The sequence below is a fragment of the Neodiprion pinetum genome, chromosome 6 (assembly GCF_021155775.2).
Source record: "Neodiprion pinetum isolate iyNeoPine1 chromosome 6, iyNeoPine1.2, whole genome shotgun sequence".
NCBI classification, from domain to species: Eukaryota; Metazoa; Arthropoda; class Insecta; order Hymenoptera; family Diprionidae; genus Neodiprion; species Neodiprion pinetum.
This window is the reverse complement of record NC_060237.1, coordinates 10790640-10811812: the sequence shown is the minus strand read 5'-3', so window position 1 is coordinate 10811812 and position 21173 is coordinate 10790640. Positions and strand designations below refer to the sequence as shown.

General features: G+C 39.4%; 3 protein-coding genes across 6 annotated transcripts; 1 reads left to right on the top strand and 2 right to left on the bottom strand.

Moving 5' to 3' along the window:
- Positions 1-857: 857 nt before the first annotated feature.
- On the bottom strand, positions 858-5557 carry LOC124221144 (OTU domain-containing protein 7B). 3 transcript variants are annotated; one of them, XM_046630864.2, is made up of 10 exons: positions 5457-5557; positions 4586-4828; positions 4181-4451; positions 3842-3992; positions 3290-3658; positions 3137-3207; positions 2774-3019; positions 2478-2639; positions 2320-2395; positions 858-2065 (listed from the first exon to the last, which is right to left on the bottom strand). In XM_046630864.2, exons 2-10 carry the CDS (start codon positions 4812-4814, stop codon positions 1958-1960), a joined length of 1683 nt encoding a protein of 560 aa, XP_046486820.1. In that variant the 5' UTR covers positions 4815-4828; positions 5457-5557; the 3' UTR covers positions 858-1957. The 3 variants fall into 3 exon arrangements, with proteins under 3 accessions (XP_046486820.1, XP_046486817.1, XP_046486819.1); XM_046630861.2 differs by lacking the exon at positions 5457-5557 and adding an exon at positions 5076-5449; XM_046630863.2 differs by lacking the exon at positions 5457-5557 and adding an exon at positions 5100-5449.
- Positions 5558-6059: 502 nt separating this feature from the next.
- On the top strand, positions 6060-15444 carry LOC124221143 (uncharacterized). Its single transcript, XM_046630860.2, has 11 exons — positions 6060-6156; positions 8187-8250; positions 8362-8464; positions 8606-8704; positions 8846-9020; positions 9170-9356; positions 9462-9550; positions 10263-10516; positions 10868-11023; positions 12863-13055; positions 13153-15444. Exons 1-11 carry the CDS (start codon positions 6123-6125, stop codon positions 14454-14456), a joined length of 2658 nt encoding a protein of 885 aa, XP_046486816.1. The 5' UTR covers positions 6060-6122; the 3' UTR covers positions 14457-15444.
- On the bottom strand, positions 15065-20027 carry Nmt (N-myristoyl transferase). Of its 2 annotated transcripts, none has more exons than XM_046630866.2 (8): positions 19878-20027; positions 18322-18542; positions 17984-18194; positions 17793-17909; positions 17527-17697; positions 17271-17451; positions 16856-17119; positions 15065-16662 (listed from the first exon to the last, which is right to left on the bottom strand). In XM_046630866.2, the coding sequence occupies exons 1-8, from the start codon at positions 19952-19954 to the stop codon at positions 16504-16506; spliced, it is 1401 nt and encodes a 466-aa protein (XP_046486822.1). In that variant the 5' UTR covers positions 19955-20027; the 3' UTR covers positions 15065-16503. The 2 variants fall into 2 exon arrangements, with proteins under 2 accessions (XP_046486822.1, XP_046486821.1); XM_046630865.2 differs by having other exon boundaries at positions 18322-18563; positions 19878-20001.
- Between the last annotated feature and the right edge of the window lie 1146 nt (positions 20028-21173).

The window sequence follows — 21173 nt, the reverse complement described above, 5'->3', positions numbered from 1 at the left end:
CCCAGAACATGATGACAAAAAATTTGAAGTAAATACATCAGCAAAACACATGTTATTTAAATGAGCAATAGTTAGTTCTTGTCCCAACCCTTCTTATTGAAATAGAGAGCTGATCTTTTAAAGAGATTTTGACAAAATACATTTGGAGCCACTCTGAGAAAATTTTTTTCAACCCCAAATAAAGGCCACCCTAGAATTTATATTAGTGATACCACACTTAAAATTACGTTAATACTAAAGCTTGAGAGCTTATTATGAGAGAATATATATTACACGATGTATATCGAACCTATCGCTATTCTCCTCAATAATTTTCTTCCGTCTGGATGTGTTTTCTAAACCTACATTAATCGTCACACGAACTGTGTGATAATGATAAGAAAATATGAATCTTCGTGTCCTTAGCCTTTAGAATACGTCTCATACACGGTAATACACCGTAATGACGAAAGATTGTTTTTAAATATTGATTTTGGTTCGCAATGCACAACCTATTGCAGTCTATAATTATATATAGATACCGATTTTTTGTATCTTCGAGGAAAAAAAAACCTGTACAAGTTACACGTGCGAAGGTAAGTATATGGATGACACTTTTTCGAGTAAAAGTCACTTCAATTGCGATATTTGACTAGTTCAAAGAACATTTGTGCATGTAAGCCGAGCAGGTTTTTAATTCCGTGTTTGAATCGATATTCATCTCTTCAGCTTCAATTCAATAAATTTACAAGTTAGGCTACTGATCAAGTTGAACACGTTTAGTGTAGATAAGTTTTTTTTTTCCATAAACAAACTTATGCGTATACAAAATTATTATTTTCTTTCTTGTAATTTTTAGTAAGAGCAGATCACTCCAATTTTGGTTTGATTTTAATCCAATTCGTTTGCAAAATGTTCGAGGATATGCAATCGAACGTTTGACTTCAGCTCTATATTACATCCTATTAATTTTTTTTTTTCTTGTTCTATACATTGATTTGTCTTTCATTTCCATAATAAGTTTTACTTTTAATGCTCAGAGCTACAAAAATGTCAGTACCACAGAAAGCATATCTCTACTCAGCGCCAAAGTTTTGCAGTATGAGTAAGCTTAAAATTTTAAACAGAACACAAAATTTGTACTGACGCTTGCGCTATGGTAATAAAACTGTGGCTTTATGCAGCGTTATGCAAGGCACATAAATAATGCGCATATAACAATGTCATTCAATAATATTTATATTCTTTACAGATTATAGGTTATATCGGGGCGCATAAAGCGAAATTCGAACGAGAAAATGGATTTCACTTAGCAAAAACTTAAATCAATTAAGCTTAAAACAGTTGAGACTACGAAAATAAAATCACGATCTTCATCGAATTATATAAATGTAGATATATGCAATATCAAATTACTAACGGCTATCCAATACTCAAGGTGGGCTTAAATACTATAATATCTATGAGTTTAGAGATTATAATTTCTAGTTGATGAATGAATGAATTTATTGTCACCAGGATGTCGCGAGATGAATGGAGGTTGTTGAAGACTTATACTTTCAATACAGAAAAGAAACACAATACTAAAAAGGATCAACTGTAGAGTTTCAAGAAATTCTCGAACTTGACATGACAAATATTAAAATTCGTCATTTTCTTATTTAATTTCCACTTTAAATTCGATCATTTTATGAATAACACGCCTATACTGATCCTGTACGATTGATGAGCTGCCAAAAATATAAATATTAACAATAAATATAGTGAGAAAAATATGGAACGAAAAATGACCTCACGTACTTATATACCTATGTATGTTACAAATATACGTTTATACGTATAATGTTATAGCTGCGATTGGTTAGGATTTCCGATTTGGGAGACTAGTGTTATCATCTGTACCTTGATTTTGTGTAATACGCTGATATATACTTATTAGCAAGACATAAATTATTGTCATCGGAGTAAGCACTGCAAGTTAGCGGTAAGGTTGCTCCACCGAGCACTTTGAACAGTAGTACTGATTTTCAGCAGAGCCAAAAAACTGACAATCCCCGTTACGGCACGGTCTTACAGTCCGTTCATCCTGAAAAACAGAACAGTTTACGATTAATCCACTTGTCTTGAATTACAAGGGAACCCTGATGGCATTTACCTATTCAATCAACGGATATTTACAATAGATACAAGGATATCCGCTCCAAAGTTATACCGAATATTAATTAGTATAATAAATAAAAGAAAAGTGAATTCAAACATGCCATATATATATATAAACATAGTCTCCAATGTGCCTCAGCGACGAACTTTATTACATATATAATAAATACAGTAGCTAACCTCAATCGCGATACTGTTATTCCATTTTTCAGATCTTACATCCCCAATAAATGGTTGATTGTTGTAGAACGTCGATCTGTAAGAATTGTCATCAGTTAAATAATAATTAGCCAGCAATGCATATTTTTTAATAATTCGGTACTATCTAGTTCCGTTACCGAGATAGATAAAGAGTGCGATCTTTGCTGTTCGGGTTCGTTGGAAGTAGCTTGCTGACACTGACATGGCTACCTCTGTCGCTCGCAGCGTAAAACTTAGACTTTCCAGCTCCGTAATTCATTTCACTTCCAGTATCCGAAACCCGCTGTTCACGTAAATACCTGCATTAACATTCTACAATTACTATTACGCCGCACTAGCAAATAATTTAGGCATTGATTAGGCAAAACTATTAATTGCTAACAAACTCTGTAAAGTAATTTGAGCAGTAATTATTTACACTGATATAACACACCTTGCACTCGCACATTGTAGATAATTTTGAAGCATTTGATCAGCGTATTGATGCCGTTTACTTCTTATTTGAACACAAAGAGCACCAGAAGCCCCTGAAGCAGAAGGTGGACTCTTTGGCCTTTTCGCCATTGACCATAGTCTCCGACTTACAGATTTACCAATTGACCCAAACTGTTTGGCAACTCCAAGTAACTGCTTTGCTGCTCGGCTTTTGTTCGATGATGGATTATCAGTTTCAGAATCCCTAATATTTTGAGGAAGCATTGAGTTTTAACATAATCTACAACACTATCAAGTAGTTACTTAAATGGTAGCTGCTGAACATCTTTAAGGCATCACGGCTACATAAATGACATAATACCTTTCGAGTTCCTCAGCAGTCAACAGCTGATAATCGCAGTCCAAGTATTCTCGAAGTAAAACCACGTCTTCCTTAAAAACCAAATATGCTTATACAAACAAGTTGCCGTAGTACAATGAAACACTAAGACATTTCAAATTTCCAAGTACTAACCACTTCGGGATGTGAAGGTGGTAGAGTTTCAGAAGCATTACTGGAATCCCAGTGTGGACCGGGGTCTACAGAAAACAAAACTGGTAAGAGCTGCCCTGAATCTGGATCCACTAGAGGAATGCTGACCCCTTCCCCGCCACCGTTTTCACTACTGGATCCGTCAACGGTAACGAGAGGTGAAAAATGAGCAGAATGGTATGCCAATAGTAACGGGGTTCGATGACATCGAGACGGTGGAACTTCAAATGGTAAATAAACTCCGCCAAACGGAATAGGTGCTAAGGCAACCCCTTCTGCATCCCTCAGCATCGTTTCAGCTATCACTATTATTGGCCGACACAGTACGTGCGCTAATGCTAATACATGGACCTAAAAATATGTGATTTTTTAGTAAATACTCAGGCAATTTCAGTTTTAGACGAATTTTCTTATTGTCAGCAATAATTGTAGAATTTTCTGTCTTCCCTAGAATCGGTTAACACACTGATGCTATCGATGATATAGAGATAATTGGACTTCTTTCTGTATTGTGAACGTGATTATTGCGTTTACCTCTTCCAAACTTTGGTACGAATTAGCGGTTGGATTACGAGGATGTGCAGATGCCATGTCCACAAGGCTCTGCCATTCGTTAGCCCATTCAGCTGCGGAATAAGCCAAGCCAGCGACTGCATTCAGTCCCATTTGCCTCCATTTCCATCGCCTTATACAATGATACGTAGATCAATCAAACAAGGCATTACCTAATGTGCAAAATTACTATTGCTACGTGTGCATTGTTAATGAAATTATATTATTACTACGTCAATGAGTTTTTTTACAAACTAATATGAGCGCCTGGCCCTTGTTATTTTTAAATATGACAACTGACGGAAAATAATATTTTTATACCTATAAAGGGCGTGTCGACATTCTCCTTTAGCTAATGTCGTATGCAACGCGTCTCTAAGGGTCAATAATCTGTCATGAAAGCCCCACATCCCGAGCGATGCTGCATGCAGAAGGCAGTTTCCATCGCCCGATGTAGCCAACGGCCAGAGAACTCTGGATCCTCCATTTTTTCCATTGACTCCGCACCACCAATTCAACCGTCCCGCAGACTCCAAAGATGTTAGGCAGCCTCCTTCTATCAAATCTCTCTCCAGAAATTCACGGAAATCATCTGTCAGACATAACAAAAGTAATTCTCCTGACATTTGTACAAGCTTTAAAAAATAAGATCGCTGCAGTTGATTATTATATATGTGTTTGCTATCATCATGCTGTTTAGTCGATTTTGATCAGTGACAAACAGACCTGGGTATACAGAAAGATCTGGTAAGGAGAATGTGAATTCTGGCGTATCGACAGCTCCCAGAGGGGTGAGTTGGGAGCGAGCGTGAGAAACTATCGCAGCATTTTCGGTCGCTCTTGAAATGCCTCTCGATAACTTTTTTGTGACACCCCCGCCATTTTCCAAAGTATTGTTCTTAGAAGTCGCCTCTTTCTTTTCGGTCCCATCGTACAAAGAGACCGCTCCACTCATATCGCAGCGTTAGACTAAGGTAAAAATGTCAAAGTATAATGCAGTGGTATGTAGATATGCGAAGAATCAATTAGCATACGATTATAATATGTAAATTGCGAAATGACAATAACAATAATAATGACAGCAGTGAAGCGTGCAATAATAATAACAGTTGGTGATGGACCAACTATAGCTGGTTACATTGGAACAAGACTGAGTTTCTAAAAGTATTGCAAAATATCATCGAATTTTTATCCACAGTCGGTGAATAGTTCGAACCTTGATTTATTATTAAACAGGTACCCTATATGTGGCGCAACAGCTCATGTGTCAAAGGCGAATTATGATGAGAAATTTTTATTATTATCAGGTTTTGCGTAGCTTTGCTCATATTTCACGTTATTTGTTATATTTTTATCCACGATATTTTCTCAACAACGTTACGTTCAATTCACCGTACACATATTCGTATATTACTATTCGCGCAATATTTATTATTATTGTTATTATTATTACTAATTAGAAAGCACAGATGTTCTCGGTAGCACAAATTCAACTGATGTATGGCCCACGGACCACTGTACGGACATAACCTCGGAGGTTAAAGTGGAAGTCCAAAAGTGGAAACACGGAGAAATAATAGAATCGAAATTCACTGACGTTCGTTGAGATTGACTATTCTTCCACTCAGTCTGCGGGCTACCTTCGTATCTTCGGCCGGTAAATGCGTGCATGGTTTTCGCCCATCCTACCTTATCGACACAAATCAACGAACCGCGCCTCCGCCTCCGATCTTAGGCGAAGATTGACAACTGATTGACAACCAGCGAAGTCGTCTCGTATTTTACCTATAGACTACATATTTACCTCGTCAACAAACTCGCCAATGAACTCTTGGACGTAGGGACTAAAACCATACAAAACGCTGTGATATTTGATGACGGAAATTACTCATTGGCTTTATCTGATTTCCACGATTGCAGCCGTGATACATGATATCATTGATTGATTGCAGCTTATGTAATATCTGTACCGATGAAAGCGCCGATAATTTAGTTTTTTCGGGGTAATTGGTCTTTATCGGAGTATTTGCAGAGTTTGGTCATCTAGTTATGAACCTTGGCGTAAGTCGTAGGTCAACAACCCTTCGCGACTTATTTTATGACAAACACACGCTGTGTTAAATAAATCGACCACCGGGGGCGTAGATCGCGCGGATCGCGCCAATGACGAACGGCCAACTTCAGGGTTGTGTTGGCACAGTTTTGTAGCAAGACGCGCAGACTACCCTGGTGAGACCGAACTGATATTTGCAATATCAATAAAATGAGTCACAATAATTTACTACAGAGCTACACATGTGAGTTGATATTTTTCGTACCATTTGCCTGATCTCTACGACCGTTCGATAATCCGGATCGCGAACCTGCTCTTCTAGTTACCATTGCTGCATTTATTTTTGTGAAATGAACTGCCAATATGGCGGTTTTCGTTTATTTACTATAACGAGGAAAATCGGAGTAGTGGGTATCTCTTGCTGGCTTGTTTACGATTGGGTTGATTAGTTTTGTTTAAAAAATGAATTTTGATCGTCGCGGTGCATTCATCCTGCCCTTGCGATCTGTATTTCTACGAACCGACAGCTAGACCCTTACTATTCAATGTCGCGTTCATTCCCGATTCGTATCCCCGCCATGAGCAACAATGGCCAAAGGCGTAGGTCACGATCAACCTATGCACTAATGCCTACCGCATTAGTTTCTTTTCTCCAAAACCGGTCGGTCTTTCGTCGATTTTAAAATGACACCACACCTCTTCGTGTCTGAATCAACTTCAGTAGGTTCGGTAACAGCAGCTTAGCATTTTTTTCAACTTGACGTAAGCACGCTTACATGCACGGAAATATGATAGGAAAATGTCCCGATGTATAAATTGATAACTTGGTTCGGATGGACATTCATTCGTAACTGGGTCCATTTTCTTAACACCTCTTGGATATTTTTAAATTTAATGGATTATCGCAGTAACTTATACTTATTTGGAAGATGCTTTGTGATTTATTAAGCAGTTTTGTAACCCATTTGAAACAAACCGTCTCGGACATATGTCGTAGATTTTTTTATTCTCAATTACAGTTTTACCGTAAAAAGTACGGATCATCTAAATTGGACTAGAACTCTACGAACATCTGGAAGCAATTTATCTTTATAAACCATAATTGGTTTTTTTGAAAATGCCACGTTTGCTGTGTGCAACCAAACATTGAATATTTCAGGGCTGGCAGTTGGTCACTTTTTCACTGTTATTTCCTTATTTTAACTCTAAGTCACTTTTTGTGACTTTTTGCACGAAATGGTCACTCTAGTCACTTTTTCCTTCGCAATTGAGTTACATCCATAAAAAACTTGGTTGCTCAATTTTTTTCCCATAATGTATCCACTAGATAAAATTTTGTTTGTTGAGTAGACCGGCATTGCAGTATTTATAGCAAGAAAATCAGCATTAGATTAACTTCGGTAAATCAATTGTGATCACATTTTTCATTAATTCTCTATCGAAATGTTTCGCCCGAAAGGATAATACATTCATATTAAATTGCCAAATATCATGTGCTATGCAGTGGTACATTTTTGTATTGTGGACAAATACGTAAAAACCAAGGAAAACCCGTATATAGCGACATAATTGAAAAGAGGTCTACTTCTGATTAAATGAATAACATTGAAGTAGCATTTTTCGTTTATTTGCTGTGCAAATAATTAATTGTCCTTAGTCACTCTTAAGTCATTTTTTCGGTCTAAAACAATACTTTTCTCATATTTAACACGGATATTTCAATTTTTGTAAACGTTTTACCAAATTTTCGCACATGACGTTGACGTAAATTTACAAACGGTTACTCCTGGGCAAATTTTTGTGACCAGCAGTTGGTGGCTAATTGTAAGTGGGCCTGGATGGACTTGCGGCCATAAAAAGCCGTGTTAGCGATTCGGCAGCTTTTTTAGCGGCGGGAGCTGTTTAACACGCAATCCCACAAGACCCACAGAACCCCATTAGAGTAACCGTTTTTAACAGTCTTCAGTCAACGATAAAGTACACAAACATCGTGCGGAACTTCATAGAGTGATGGTTTTATCGTAATTGGAAATGAATAATAGAACAAAATAATTGCGAATGATATGTATAAAAAAAAAAAAACTGGTTTATAAGCAGCAGAAGTATTAACTGACTTTCTTTTTTATCTTTTAGATAGCGAACGAAATTATCGAGGATTATTGATTCTGTAAATCCAAGAGTCCGCAATTTATTATTAAGTTAATGAAAAATTCGACGCAATAATTTGTTGAAAATATAATTCTTGATGATACATTTTCGTTCTGTCTGTTGCAGGGGACGCTCCGTACGACGATCCTCAACAACAGTTTCCGCGTCAGGTTCAAGATGAAGTTATCAGGTGATTATTCCGTTTATCATATCTGTTGCTCAACAACGAGTTGAGCTGGTAGATTTCGCGGCGTTTATTTACTATTTTTGTTATGAAAAAAGATATTTCATATATTTTCAGCGTTTACGAAGTATACGTTAAGGAGGAAACCGTTGGCCCTGATGGGCGTAGTGATATTTCGATGATGTCAGGCGAACCAGGATCCAGCAATCAACTCATGCAAGTAAGGGGACCAGATTTACAATGTTGATCACATTTTTGATATGGTATATCACAAATAATAACCAAAATTCAGTTTAAACTACAAAATGTAAAGAAATTGGAAAAATTGAAGACAAAAATCAAAATTTATTGACATTTTTAGGGAGATTGTTTGGACCTCGATGCAGCAATCGGATCCGAGGTGATAAACGTTGACGGATCGATAACGAAACTGCTGGCAAAAGACACGATAAAATACAAGGTACAACATAAGCTATCAACGATCAAGCGTTATATCATTAGCAAATCGTATACTAAATTAGAATAATTAATAAACCTGTATCGAAAATAATAGTTTAAAAGCATTTCAAAAGGTTTCTAACCTTGCTATCTTATCATTAAGATTTTGGAGCAAAACGCTACTGAGGATAACAACGTCGTGATGTATTCTCACCCGATGAACGAGGTCCCATCCGCTCCGCGGCTCGTCGACAAGGACGACCCTCGATCGAGATTACATTTTGTCAAGTATCTCAAGAGAGACGGGAAAACCCTAAAAATCTGGGAATGTGGAATCTGTAAGTATACCAAAATCAATCGATATCGTTTATGCGCACATTGAATATTGGAGCAAATCGATAGGTGAATATCTATTTGTTACACCAACATACGTATCACGCGTAAAAAATAAGTTTAGACAAAACAATCAAACTTAATCGAAAAATAGGCTCCAAAGAATTTCGGCACCAGTACACCTTGATGCGACACTTGCCGACTCACACGGACGAGCGAAATTTTAAGTGCGAAGCTTGCGGCAAAGCGTTTAGGCAATTATCCACCCTGAGTCAACACCGTGCGATTCACAGCGATGCCCGTCCCTACGTTTGCGAGTTTTGCAAAAAGACGTTCAACAGGTGGTGGTCATTTAAATATACGCGTTGAACGCTAACGATTTATCGACAATTCTACGTAACGGAAATTCGTTCCTTTCTAATCCTTTTATTTCTTCAACGTTTTAGAGTATCCACCTTGATTTCCCACCGCAAGACTCACTCCGAACATAAACCCCATAAATGTCATTTGTGTGGAAAGGGTTTTCACCAAAAAGGTAATAATCCTATCTACCTGTACCATTTATCCATCCTATTATCCGATCTATCCATGAATATTACGAATTTCACGTTAAAATATTATGTAACATGAGAACCCCGGCTACAGTTGTTTATCATCGGACGCCTAGATGCAGATTGGTGACTATGTTCGTATTTTTTTTGAATTTTTGTATGAACGTGAAAAAAAATTATGGTCACTTCCGCAGTAAATTTGAATATACGAATAAAATAACAGAAACGGTAGAGGTGATCAGGTTTCTCAGAAATGTGTAAAACGAAAGGGATGTATTTTTTATTTGATGAGCCAAAGTTTCAGACACTTTCGAGTAGAGAAAATGGTGAACCATTTGCCGAACAGTAATCAATAATGCAAAATAACTGATCGCTTTTCATAACTCAAAAAAATTTAAGAATTTAATTGAAACAAGTTGACGCAGCTAAAATTTAATTGAGCTACTGAAACATTATCTGCAATGCTCAGGCAAAAGAACTATCGAGAGTGGCAAAGAAAAAAAACATGCGAATCAATTTTGCAATAAAGAAAACTGAAGCTTTGATTGAGATCAATAATGAAACATAAGAGAAATGATATACACGTACTTTATGTATGCATTATGTATATTAGGTACCGACAGTTAATTATTTTGCCTCTTAACCCGCGATTATAAGAATCAATAATAGAATTCGGAATGCTTCGTCCCGTCTTAGGAAACTTGCGAAACCACGTTTTCACGCACACAAACGAGCGACCGTACAAATGCGAGATTTGCGGCAAGGGTTTCAATCAGATGTCGAACCTGATGTGCCACAAAGTAAAGGCTCACGCCCACGCGGAAAAAATGCCGTACGTATGCGGCATATGCGGCAAACAATTCCCCCGTCGATTTTCACTAAGATCCCACGAGGAGTACAAGCACGGGATAAAATATCGCCAGCAGAACGCTCCCGCTGTCCTACAGGACGCCGCCGGTTCTGAAGATGGTCAGAAAAAGTACGACATCTCTTTTATACCTTAAACCTTCTGAGAATTTGACTATCCGCAAGGTAGTTATCTCTACCGCGGACCGATTTCCAAACTGCTGTTTTTCTTCTAGCAAAACCGTAAGCCTTGTACCCATGCCGAACGGGGAACGTCAGGTGCAGATCATCGACGCAGTAGACGATAAAGAGAATTTAAAGCCCGTTGGTATATTTGTGCAAAATAATGCTTATATTTTCGATAGCTCTTGGCTTTTGTAGCTCGTACGCCGACGGCGAGCATAACTAGCACGTAGCCAAATCCTTATATTTGTCTGTTTCTTTATTCGAAAAAGGATGGATTACACTCGGGCAGCCTGATTGTAGATAAAATTGATACGAAGGCGATGGAGAACGCTATCTCAGAAGGGCAAACGCCGTTTGCCCTCTTCAAACCAGCCAAAGGAATTCCGGTCCTCGTTAAAGTCGGGAGTGCCGCTAATTGCAAACAAGTAATTAAATAAACGTTGCCTCTTTCTCTACACGTTTCAAGTGTTGTGGTGCTCTTTATAACCAGTATTTGCAAGGTATCATCAATCTACTTATTTCGTAGATGCTCGTAGTCTATGTCAAAAAACAACTTTTTGGTTTGATTCTATATACTTCAAGTATTTAACTGTAGCATAGTTCTTAGTATCGCTTACAACTAAAATGCCCAATTGTCAACTAAACGCTTAATACATAGTTTCAACAGCATTTTTATTGATAGACGTCTTTTAAGCTTACCTGGAATGTTTCTTGAGTTTTTGCCTTGCAAGAAGTCCTTAAACACGCACCCGTACCTATGAGGCTTACATCCCAATTCGCCGACTTTTAAATCTGTCTCGAGGTCAAAACTTGGACGGATCAATATTTCGAATGGCTGAGAATACCTACTAATCAGTGACACTTTCAAAAATCAAGATTTCGAACAGTTCAACTTTCGTTATTTTATTTTCGCATGTTTGAAATTTCGATACATCGGCCATTCGCAATGTTGACCCTTCCAAGTTTTGACCCCCACCCTTAAGCCCCACCGTTTTTAATTTGGTTCAAACTTCTTTAGGTGTTAGGAGCAGCTCAAATCACCTCCAGTTTTTTCCACTTTATTTTTTGCAAATGTCTCGGAATAATGATTCTGCAAAACTTCTCGTAAATCGTCTTTTTATGAATTTCTCAAACAATTCTCTTAAATCGTCATTTTTAATACGATCAGCTTATAAGATCAATCTCACTATGGGATAATTTTTCTTCTATTTTGATAGCATTTTGAACATTTAAAACATTTAAAACATTTCAAATGCTCCGAAAAATAAGAAACAAATAATTCTTTCATGGGCTGGCATGGTAGTTAACATAAATTGAATATTCAAGAATTATTGCGGAATTTTTGAGTCGTTGAAAATTTCCAATTATTCCGTAATAGTAGTGATATCGAATGATCGGAAAAAATGCAATTTCTGAAAATTTTATGAGGATCGTAAAAGTGGATGATATACCTATGAAAAGGTTCGAATATTCGTCACTCCAAAACTTTTTCGTGAAAAGGAGAGACAAAAGCTGGATGTGTTTTATAAGTGCTACCATCATTTGAAAAAGTTTCAACCGAGTTACAACTGGTGAGGTTTAGAACTCGAAAATTTGGCATGCCACACTCATTTTATGCTCTCATCCTTTCACGATGACCTTGACGCTATAAAAACTTACATCATTCATACCCATTGGAACTGTTCTCAGGAAACGGACTTGATCTCCATCACTTTCAAGGATTTCCACGGAATCGTACAATTCAGGTTTTAATAGCAAAAAGTCGTGAAACGGCGACATTTAAAGTGTTTAAATTTTTAAAATTTTATTTTTATAATCATTTCATCTGTTTTTTCGGAAAATACATGGATTTTATTTTAAATCGTTACATTTTAATTTGACTGTCTCGAAACGAACACCCTGATCAATGCTCACCCAAAAATCTTGGAATGCAACATTTCTTTGATTCTGTTCCTTGGAATAGAATGAGTTCTGTTGAGTATCGTATTTTCAATTTGAAAAATACAGTAGCTGTGCAGATTCGTTAATTCTCTTTTATTTCGGCGTCGGAGATTACTCACACACTGCCGGTACTTCATTTCTACATGCATACATCATACTGATCCATGCTTAGCAGTAGAGAGTTAGAAACTTAGATCGTAATTTGTTCATCAAATTGCCAATAACACGTATCACCGTAGAAAATAGATATTAGAAATAGAAAAACGTAAGTTGCAAAAACCAAACCAAACAATGAAAATTGAAACAAGAAAATCCACGCACAGATGCTGACACCGGCTACTGCTGAGGACTTGCGTATGGCTGGAAAAATGACCCTCAGCCCCACTTTAGCTGAACTCGACGGTATCAAAGCCGTGCAAATCAAAGTACCTGTCGTCGCCACCGTTACCCAACACATCGGGCCCGACGGCAGCTCCAGCTTCATCGTCGAGCCACCGGGCCCCGGTCAGGAGCAAGGTACATGCGAAGAATTACGCGAATCCAGACGCGTAGAACATAATTGCTTTACTTCTTTTGATCATACAATATATCTTTGTTTCCTGGCCAACTGCAGAGAGTCTGATCGAGCCAATCGAGTCCGAATTCTCATGCATAGACCAGCGTGAGGTGCAGCGAAGCGAGGGCGTGGATAAAAATTCGCAAGAAGATTGCAACGATTTGCTGGAATTGGCAGCTCAGGGTGGAATTCAATTTGTGCGAGCGACGGAAGACGGACGTTACGAGGTGATGACGAACAGCGAGGCGCGTGATCTGATGGCTCAGAATTCCCACGACGTGACGATACTCGACGGCGAAGAGGCCGAGGCGTTATCGGTCGTGAACATGCGCGGCTGCAGCGCGAACAACCAGGGCATGGAAGTCGAGGATACGAGCGGCCAGATAACCGTGCTAAACGCCGGAGGCGGGTCGGGACGTCCTCTAAAAAGCGTCCCGATGGAGGGGATCGAGATCCTCGATGAAAAGGACATCGATATCGTGGGCGGTAAGAGTCTGCATCAGCTGGAGCCGGTCCGACCAACGAACGGAACGATCATAACGTCGACGGTGTTCGATCAGGAGAAAATTTACGACTACAATAAAGATTTCTGTAGTCCCATTAACGGCCTCTCGGTTCAGCCGATTCTGGCTCTGCAGGACGACGCCCTGCAGACTGCAATGAACAAGACGGTTGGCCGAGATCTACAGACGGATTCAATGAACCCATTGATTCAGAGAAACACGTCGATCCTCAGCAACAGCTTCACGAGCTTTAAACAGTCGAACAACTCCACAAGCGACCACAGCATCGCCGCCATTCTCTCGTCCAACGATCATGCGATCCCTAAAAGCCAGCTCATGGATGTCGCCTCGAAAGCACCGCGGTTCCCCGACTTTGAGAACGGTAATGATTTGCTTCTCAATACGGCGGCGATTATTAAACCGGAAGTGAAGATACTGGGCCCAAAGAATCACGGCAAGACGACTGCGCTCGGTCAGGAGAAGATTGTCCAGTTCGGTAAATCCGGGACTAATGAGGCGGTCAAGGTTCTTGGACACGGGGATGCTTACAAGGATTTCAACATGCTCGGCAGCTACAGCTATGATCAGTATCCGGGTTCGCAGTATACCTCTGTTTTGGCTCCCGATCAACGATTACAGAAAAAGGAAGTGAAGATACTTGGGCGGAAAAACGAACCTTCGTTAAACCATACGATGACAACAAGCGGTTTTGAGGTGAGCAAATGCCACGGGCAGGAGAGTGAGATTCAGGAAAATTTGCCAAATCCTGAAACGAGAGTCGATTCTAATGCCGAATCAGACAACGAGACTTACCTTTCTTTGCTAAGAATCAACACGTGGTTGAGAAAATCTTGTTAACACTTGGCGACGCGTTAGTACCTGACAAGACTTAGCAAATACCTACGTATACATTAATTAAAATATACCAATGAATTAGCGATACTGCGTAACGCAATCGCATAAATACATATATACACACAAACACATAGGCATGAATAAAAATGAAAATTGATGGTTAAAGGTGAGATCGAGTACCGAAACGGACCAAAGGTTCGTGCCGGAAACGATCGTGATCGAAGATTCCCCGCAGAGTACGAATAACAAGTCCACGGACTTTGTTCAAGTAAAAAGTCTCACAATTAGTTAAAGAAGGCTAAAAGAAAAAAAATTGTTTCTCAAGCCAATATTTTCCGTCCCTGAAACTTAGCTGCAGGCGATTCGCAGAACCGGTGGCAGAGATGACCAGATCGAAATTAATATGATAGAGAGTCCCAGCGAGACGCAGGCGAACGCCTTGAGCGATGATGTTGGTCATCGGCTTTTGGAACTCGGCGATGTCGATAGAGATGGTGCTAAATTTAAGGAGGTCACTTCGATATCCGAGTCAGATTTGGAACTGATAGAAAACTGCCGAGTCATCAGCTACGACAATCTTCCGGATTTGGATTGGTATCGAGTAGCACATTTTTAGTAGTTTTTCATTTATTCTTAATTTCGTTAAAGTTTAGCTGATCAATTTTGTCAATATAAATAATAAGATGTTGTAACACGTTATCTATAATGCTCTGCGGGAAACGTACGTTCGCTGCCGCCAACCACTCGTGCACACGTATATCCTAAGTCAAATTTTAAATTATATATTGATAAAAATGAAAATACGTATATGATGTATGCACGAATGAATTTAGACTAATAATTACACATTTTCTATGATGGTATTCTCGACGAAATTGCATAATTCTACTTGCACATAATGATAACTATTATTACCGTATTGATCAGAGTATTTTTCTTACTGACCCGCGCATAAGATGGGTCTGCGTATAAGACGTGGACAGTTTTTAGCTGTTAACGACAAAAAATCTCAAATTATATCCAGAACAATACGGTAATATGTATTGTATACGTACTGTATTTGAGACGTATGGAATAAAAATTTAAATTGATTAGTAAATAACTAGAATGTTTGAAATCTTTTAATTTTAATTTGGAGATTTCCAATTTCAAACCTGCAAATAAATTACGGTGATTCTTTGTTTAAAACGTTCTATTTATTTTGATTTTTCAATATATTTTTTAAAAATTATAATACGCCCACATTCCTAGGAACGATGAATTGTTACATTGTTGCATCATTTAGATTCCGGACGTATTAAATGACTGAGTTGAAACGATTGTACAATGACGTTTGGAAACATTAGGAATTATTCATCTCATTATTAATTTTTCTTATCAATCAAGATAATTATCTACATTGTCTAATACTCAAGTATATATTACAAGCGGCCAAACCTTACGCGTCATAAGGTGATCGAATGCCATCTCCACGATTGTTACTGCACGTATTGTATACATATACTAATTTATTATGGTTCGTTGAAAATTAGAAAACTATATTTTTATTTCATCGTGACGATGATCATACATATATGTCATATGTAGACACGTAAATAGTATATACGAATCGGGATCGCTTTCTAGACACACACACACACACATATATATATATATGTATATAATTATATATATATATATATATATATATATATATATATATTTATTTATTATCGCAAGAAAATGATATTTTTCTTTAATATTTTTATAAATTACGCTTCAAAAAATTATTTTAAACTGTTGGTAAAAAATTGTTCATTCAAAAGCTAAGCCTGGCAAAGCTATTATCGGGTATGAACAAATTACGTAAGGAAAGAAGAGAAAGGTCCAAAAAAAAAAAATGAAAAAATTCCACCGTACGGTTTTATCTATAAACGGCACTCTCAATGTTTCTACAGGCATACGCCGACCACCTGCTGATTGTTGACCGACCGACGACGAATCTGGTGCTACACTTTACTTCGGTAACAAAGTATTTTATAGGCCTCCAAAATTTGACTCTCTTCTCTTTCTACTGCAGTACCAATCCAATTTTGCCTGGCGGCATACTTGGACAGCGCCAATTATACAAATAGTATTGTAAATTTCCATCACCAATACCGAATTTCAGAGGCTCCAAGAACTCTTTGTTGTCCATCAGGTCCAAAGCATTGAATACGTCGAAGCCAAGCTGTAAAAGAATACGTAAAATTTACTTGTCTTTATTTCTCAGGTGTGTTAACTAAGACTTCTTTCAAATGCTTATAGCGAATGAATCTGATCCTCACGAGAAACATCTTTTTGAATTTCTTCATTTAAACGATTAAAGATATGGTCGTAATGATCTTTATTTGAACGGAGTTAAACGGTATAAAGAACCTTACATTGCGTGCGGAGATCAGGGCATCGGTTATCAATTCGAGCCACGGAGTGGCGCTGGATACGTTGTAAAAGCTGTAAGCGGCTTTCAGAATTTTGTGTGTTTGATGGTGCATCACTGTGCTGGGTAGCGTGTAGTAGCTGACCATGTCCGTAACTTTTCCGTCATTTTCGACAACGAAACTGTCGACGATACCGTTTTGCGGTAGAAACCAATGTTGGAATTCTTCAAGTGAGAATACCGGCGCCAAATCAAATTTCTCGAGGTACTGCAACGATCAATAACACGTACTGTCAGATTTTTTTCATCTAGCCAGAACTGATATCAAAAAAGTGAAGCAAACTGTAATATCAGATTACTACAGTGAGATTCGATTCTGTGGACTTGAAAATTGAATCCACGTCCAGAATTCTACCTACACGTCCGAGAAGCTCATGGGCCTGTGTAACGTCAGTGTATAGCATTTTTCTGAACCCCGTGACCTTGGTGGTCTCGGGCAATTTGTACAGTTTCAGGGTACGTTGCATTGTCATGTTGCGCGATAAGTGCGAAAACTTCACTTCTATCAATTTCTTTGGGTTAAGAGACCGGTGCCAGTACCTGCAATTCAATCATTAGCCAGAATCACTAAATGTAAGAAAAAACTGTCAATTCTCTCTCTAGCTCGTCTATTACCTGCAAGTACTGACTGGTTTAGGTAAAACCACGCCGGCTGTATACACGGCTTGGAATATACCTTGGAGGTTGACCCTCCGTGTAATTTCGCGAATTAGTACAGGAGCTACTCGCTTCGACCTGAGCTTCTTGTGAACACACAAGAAGTTGATTTCCACCATTCGTTGGGAGCTGACATGAAAGCAGAGACAAATATTAATTGCCGATGCTTAAAACAACCGTAACCAGCGCTACGTGTTTACATTTGTAGTACCGAATGATCTTACTGATTGTAGACGCGAAGAGTGGCCGGGATTGCTGATATGAAACCAACGAGGCGTCCGCTTTTACTAACACGAACACCACAGTGCCACTCTTTCCGCCACCCGGGCGGCTGGAGCGCCCTGAAAATGGGAAATATTCAATTAAAACGAAGTCACAGAAGACCGTCTGCACTCAGCGTCGAAATAATACTAACCATTTAATGAAATTCGGCGGGTAATCGAACCTAAACATAGCGTCGTCATCCTCGACGTAGTTTTCCGATAGTAGGGAGTACAATTCGGCCAAAACCAAGGGATCGTCAAGGGCCAGTGTGTCCCACTGAAAACCAGCGGGTAACGAGTAGGGTTTCGCTCTGATGTCGGCCTTGTCGGCCTCGATTGGCTCGTTGCATACGATCTTCTCGTCTGAAAATAAGAAACGTACAATATACAAATCACCGCTGATTTTTACCAACAATTTGTCACATTTTCCTTACGAATACGTGTTTTCGTCTACGAAAAAGTAGAAGTGAAGAAATTTGTTATCACATACCCATTTTCGGGACGGGTTGAGTGCTCCAGAACTGATAGGGCTTCTGAAGAGCCTCCTCCTGGGTTTTGGCCGGTTTCTGCTGCATATTAAAGACCTCCATGGCCATCTGAATGTCCTTTATCGAGATGTTGCAACCCCCCGGCATTTCTGATTCTTCCGTTTCCCCGGCGTTGTTCTGTCCCACCTTTTCCGGCGCGTTTGCAGCTTGCATGTTCTTCTTTCTACGATTTCGTCTTTTCGAGCTAGTTTCATCATTGTTTTTTGTGCAAACCAAATTATCATTACGTTAGTCCCGCCACCGCTAGCGATCCCCTCGCTTTCTATGTTGTTATGCATCACACACTACGATTCATTGCAAGGTATCTACGGCAGAATAAATGCCAGAGTGCTGCTACGATACGTAATATCGTGCGATACGGTCCCAAATTTGACGGTCAATTTGCAGATAGGCATAGACAATGTACATACATACGTACAACTGCCGTAACATAACCCGCGATATGGAAGAATTATCCTTATTCCTATTTGCCGCCGCGCCGCAAGATGAGACGGTGCTGTATTGAGTGGCAAATTATTTGATTACATCGAGTTTCCCGGCTCTCTATCTTTCGGGCACCGTCGCCGTTTTCGCCAAATGAAATTCGCTATGGGATGGTAAGTACGGAAGAATAGGGCCGTATATAAGCCCACGGAATTCAGAAGGGTCGCGGAATTACTATTCAAGACCGCGATTAGGCGTCGGCGAGCTACTCATGCGATAATAGAAGAAAAGCGGAAGTCAGTGACGAAGTCGAAAAATCTGCAGCGGATTCCAATGAATTTAAATCTCTTACGTTCAAGTTTTCCTACGATTACGATAGCTTTTGTCGCGATTATTTTAATTCGTTCACGTTAACGCGTCTACAGCAGCACTCTCTCGGAACGAACGTAAGTTGGAGACATTGAGAAGTTGGATGCAAGAATTGGAATTACGTGACAAAACACAGGACACGAAAAGATGAATGTAAACCTGGGTCCTCGGAAATCTACGATGCAGGTAATCTTTACAAGCAGTGTGGAAAGCGACTATAATCATCAGCGGCGGAGCAGCGATGGGCGTTGAAAATCAATCGTTTCCCGGTGACGTTGAATAACTGATAACGCCGAATGCCGAAGCGAACACGGGGTGAAGGATAAATGATAGCAAATAGGAATTAAGCACGGATAGAATCGCTAGCGGCCCATATTTGCCGCTGTCAAAACGAGGATGGGCGGTCTGCCGACAAACCGAGGGTTAAACGAAGTCCGTTCAGGTATAATTCGGCATTTACAAAGAGGCGACTGGGGGGCAAATTGTCAGCGGAGTGTCATCGTCGATCAGGGCGTCGTTGGTGGCCACGAGAAACAAGGAAGAATCAAATGTGTCCGTCATGTGGCTGCGAGGCATGCAGGCGTGCAGGAAGGGGCCGGTCTGGCCTTGCAGCGTCAATATGTGACAGTGAAAGCGGGCTGACGATTAAGCGTTAAGTGAGATTGAGTTCGGGGGTTTATTCGACTCCCGAACGAGCGTCACTTACCTCTTAGACTTGGCATCCTTGTCGAGAACATCCTCTTTTTTACCCTTCGGTTCTACAACCTGACTTTTATCCTCCATTTTAACATAGATCACAGAATCGACCACTGCGCAAGACTGAGGAATTAATCTCCCGACTCTAGCGCCACCGCTCGGCAATTTCTCCGACCTTCCACTCACCGTCGCATCGCTAGAATTTTATCTTTGCCTTACTCTACGGCGCTGCTTTCGAGAGTGCGATTCGCTTACCGTGACGCATGACGCAGGGTCCGCGTTGTCGTGAGTACTAGTTGTCGCCGCTAGATGTCGGGACGAGCGGTGCCATAGATTGAAGTCACGGAGTAGAATACTCTGCGATTGAAGTTGTAGTTCAGTGTTTGAAACAAATGAATGTTGTTGATTAGAACGTTGCATCATATGCGGCTTCGCAGTGATTGAGAAACTAAAATTGGACCTGGTAAGTAACTATTTTCCATCTTATAATTATGTTTTTCTCATTTTCTTGGCTGCATTGGGATATTTTGCAATAAGATAATCGGAAAGGTGATTCTTGTCGCTTTCGATTGATATACGTACATATTTACGATACTTGAATGACGGGTCAGCAAGATATGCAGATTTTTGATAATTTCGCGACATTTTGCCTCATTTCGACTTTACCGTAGTCTTCTGAGTCCGAGTCAAGTGTTTTTTTGGGGATTTACGAAGCGTGAGTCGAAGTTTTCATCGTTTTCGAGGTGCCTTGTGTCTAGGTCGACTGTTTCGTGGTTTCCAGGAAAAAATACAACGAAGAAAAATATTATTGCTTTAAAATGTACACATTGAAAACCCCGTGTTTCTCACATCAAAACGAAAGCAAGCAAACGAAGGTGCAAAAACAAATTATTCATAATTTGTTACCCGTTTTCGTCATTTAACACACTTGGGACAACTCGGCAATTTTTTTTTTGACAACTGTAAAAGCCCTATTCAGACTTGCTTTGGAACAGCCACGAATTTTCCGCAGGTGCGTAAAGAATGCATCTACAGTGCCCCGTATTTGAATTGAATCAAATTTTATTTTAAAAAATTCTAAAGATCAGAGTGTGGAAATTGTAACAACTAGCCACCGTCTTCTCTAACATTTCATTTGTTTTCGGACCGGTTTTGAATTTGTCAACTTCCAGCTCTGACTCAGACGTTCTCAGGTTACCAAATAAAAGAAGAAACGAACAATCAAGTTTCAATTGAAATCTCAGACAGCCTAGATCATCTGCTGGATCGAGTTTGGAAATGAATTAATAGATACCCGTAATTATTT

Excerpts from the sequence above, each read along its gene's own strand:
- LOC124221143 (XM_046630860.2), top strand. The coding sequence starts at position 6,123 with ATGAGTCACAATAATTTACTACAGAGCTACACAT. Across the intron at positions 6,157-8,186 it reads TTTACTACAGAGCTACACAT|GGGACGCTCCGTACGACGAT; the intron begins GTGAGTTGATAT and ends TGTCTGTTGCAG. Across the intron at positions 9,021-9,169 it reads AATCTGGGAATGTGGAATCT|GCTCCAAAGAATTTCGGCAC; the intron begins GTAAGTATACCA and ends ATCGAAAAATAG.
- Nmt (XM_046630865.2), bottom strand. The coding sequence starts at position 19,954 with ATGGAGGATAAAAGTCAGGTTGTAGAACCGAAGGGTAAAAAAGAGGAT. Across the intron at positions 17,910-17,983 it reads CCGCCGAATTTCATTAAATG|GGCGCTCCAGCCGCCCGGGT; the intron begins GTTAGTATTATT and ends TCCCATTTTCAG. Across the intron at positions 16,663-16,855 it reads CCCTGATCTCCGCACGCAAT|CTTGGCTTCGACGTATTCAA; the intron begins GTAAGGTTCTTT and ends ATTCTTTTACAG.
- LOC124221144 (XM_046630864.2), bottom strand. The coding sequence starts at position 4,814 with ATGAGTGGAGCGGTCTCTTTGTACGATGGGACCGAAAAGAAAGAGGCG. Across the intron at positions 3,208-3,289 it reads CACCTTCACATCCCGAAGTG|GAAGACGTGGTTTTACTTCG; the intron begins GTTAGTACTTGG and ends TTGGTTTTTAAG. Across the intron at positions 2,396-2,477 it reads CGCACTCTTTATCTATCTCG|ATCGACGTTCTACAACAATC; the intron begins GTAACGGAACTA and ends CAATTCTTACAG.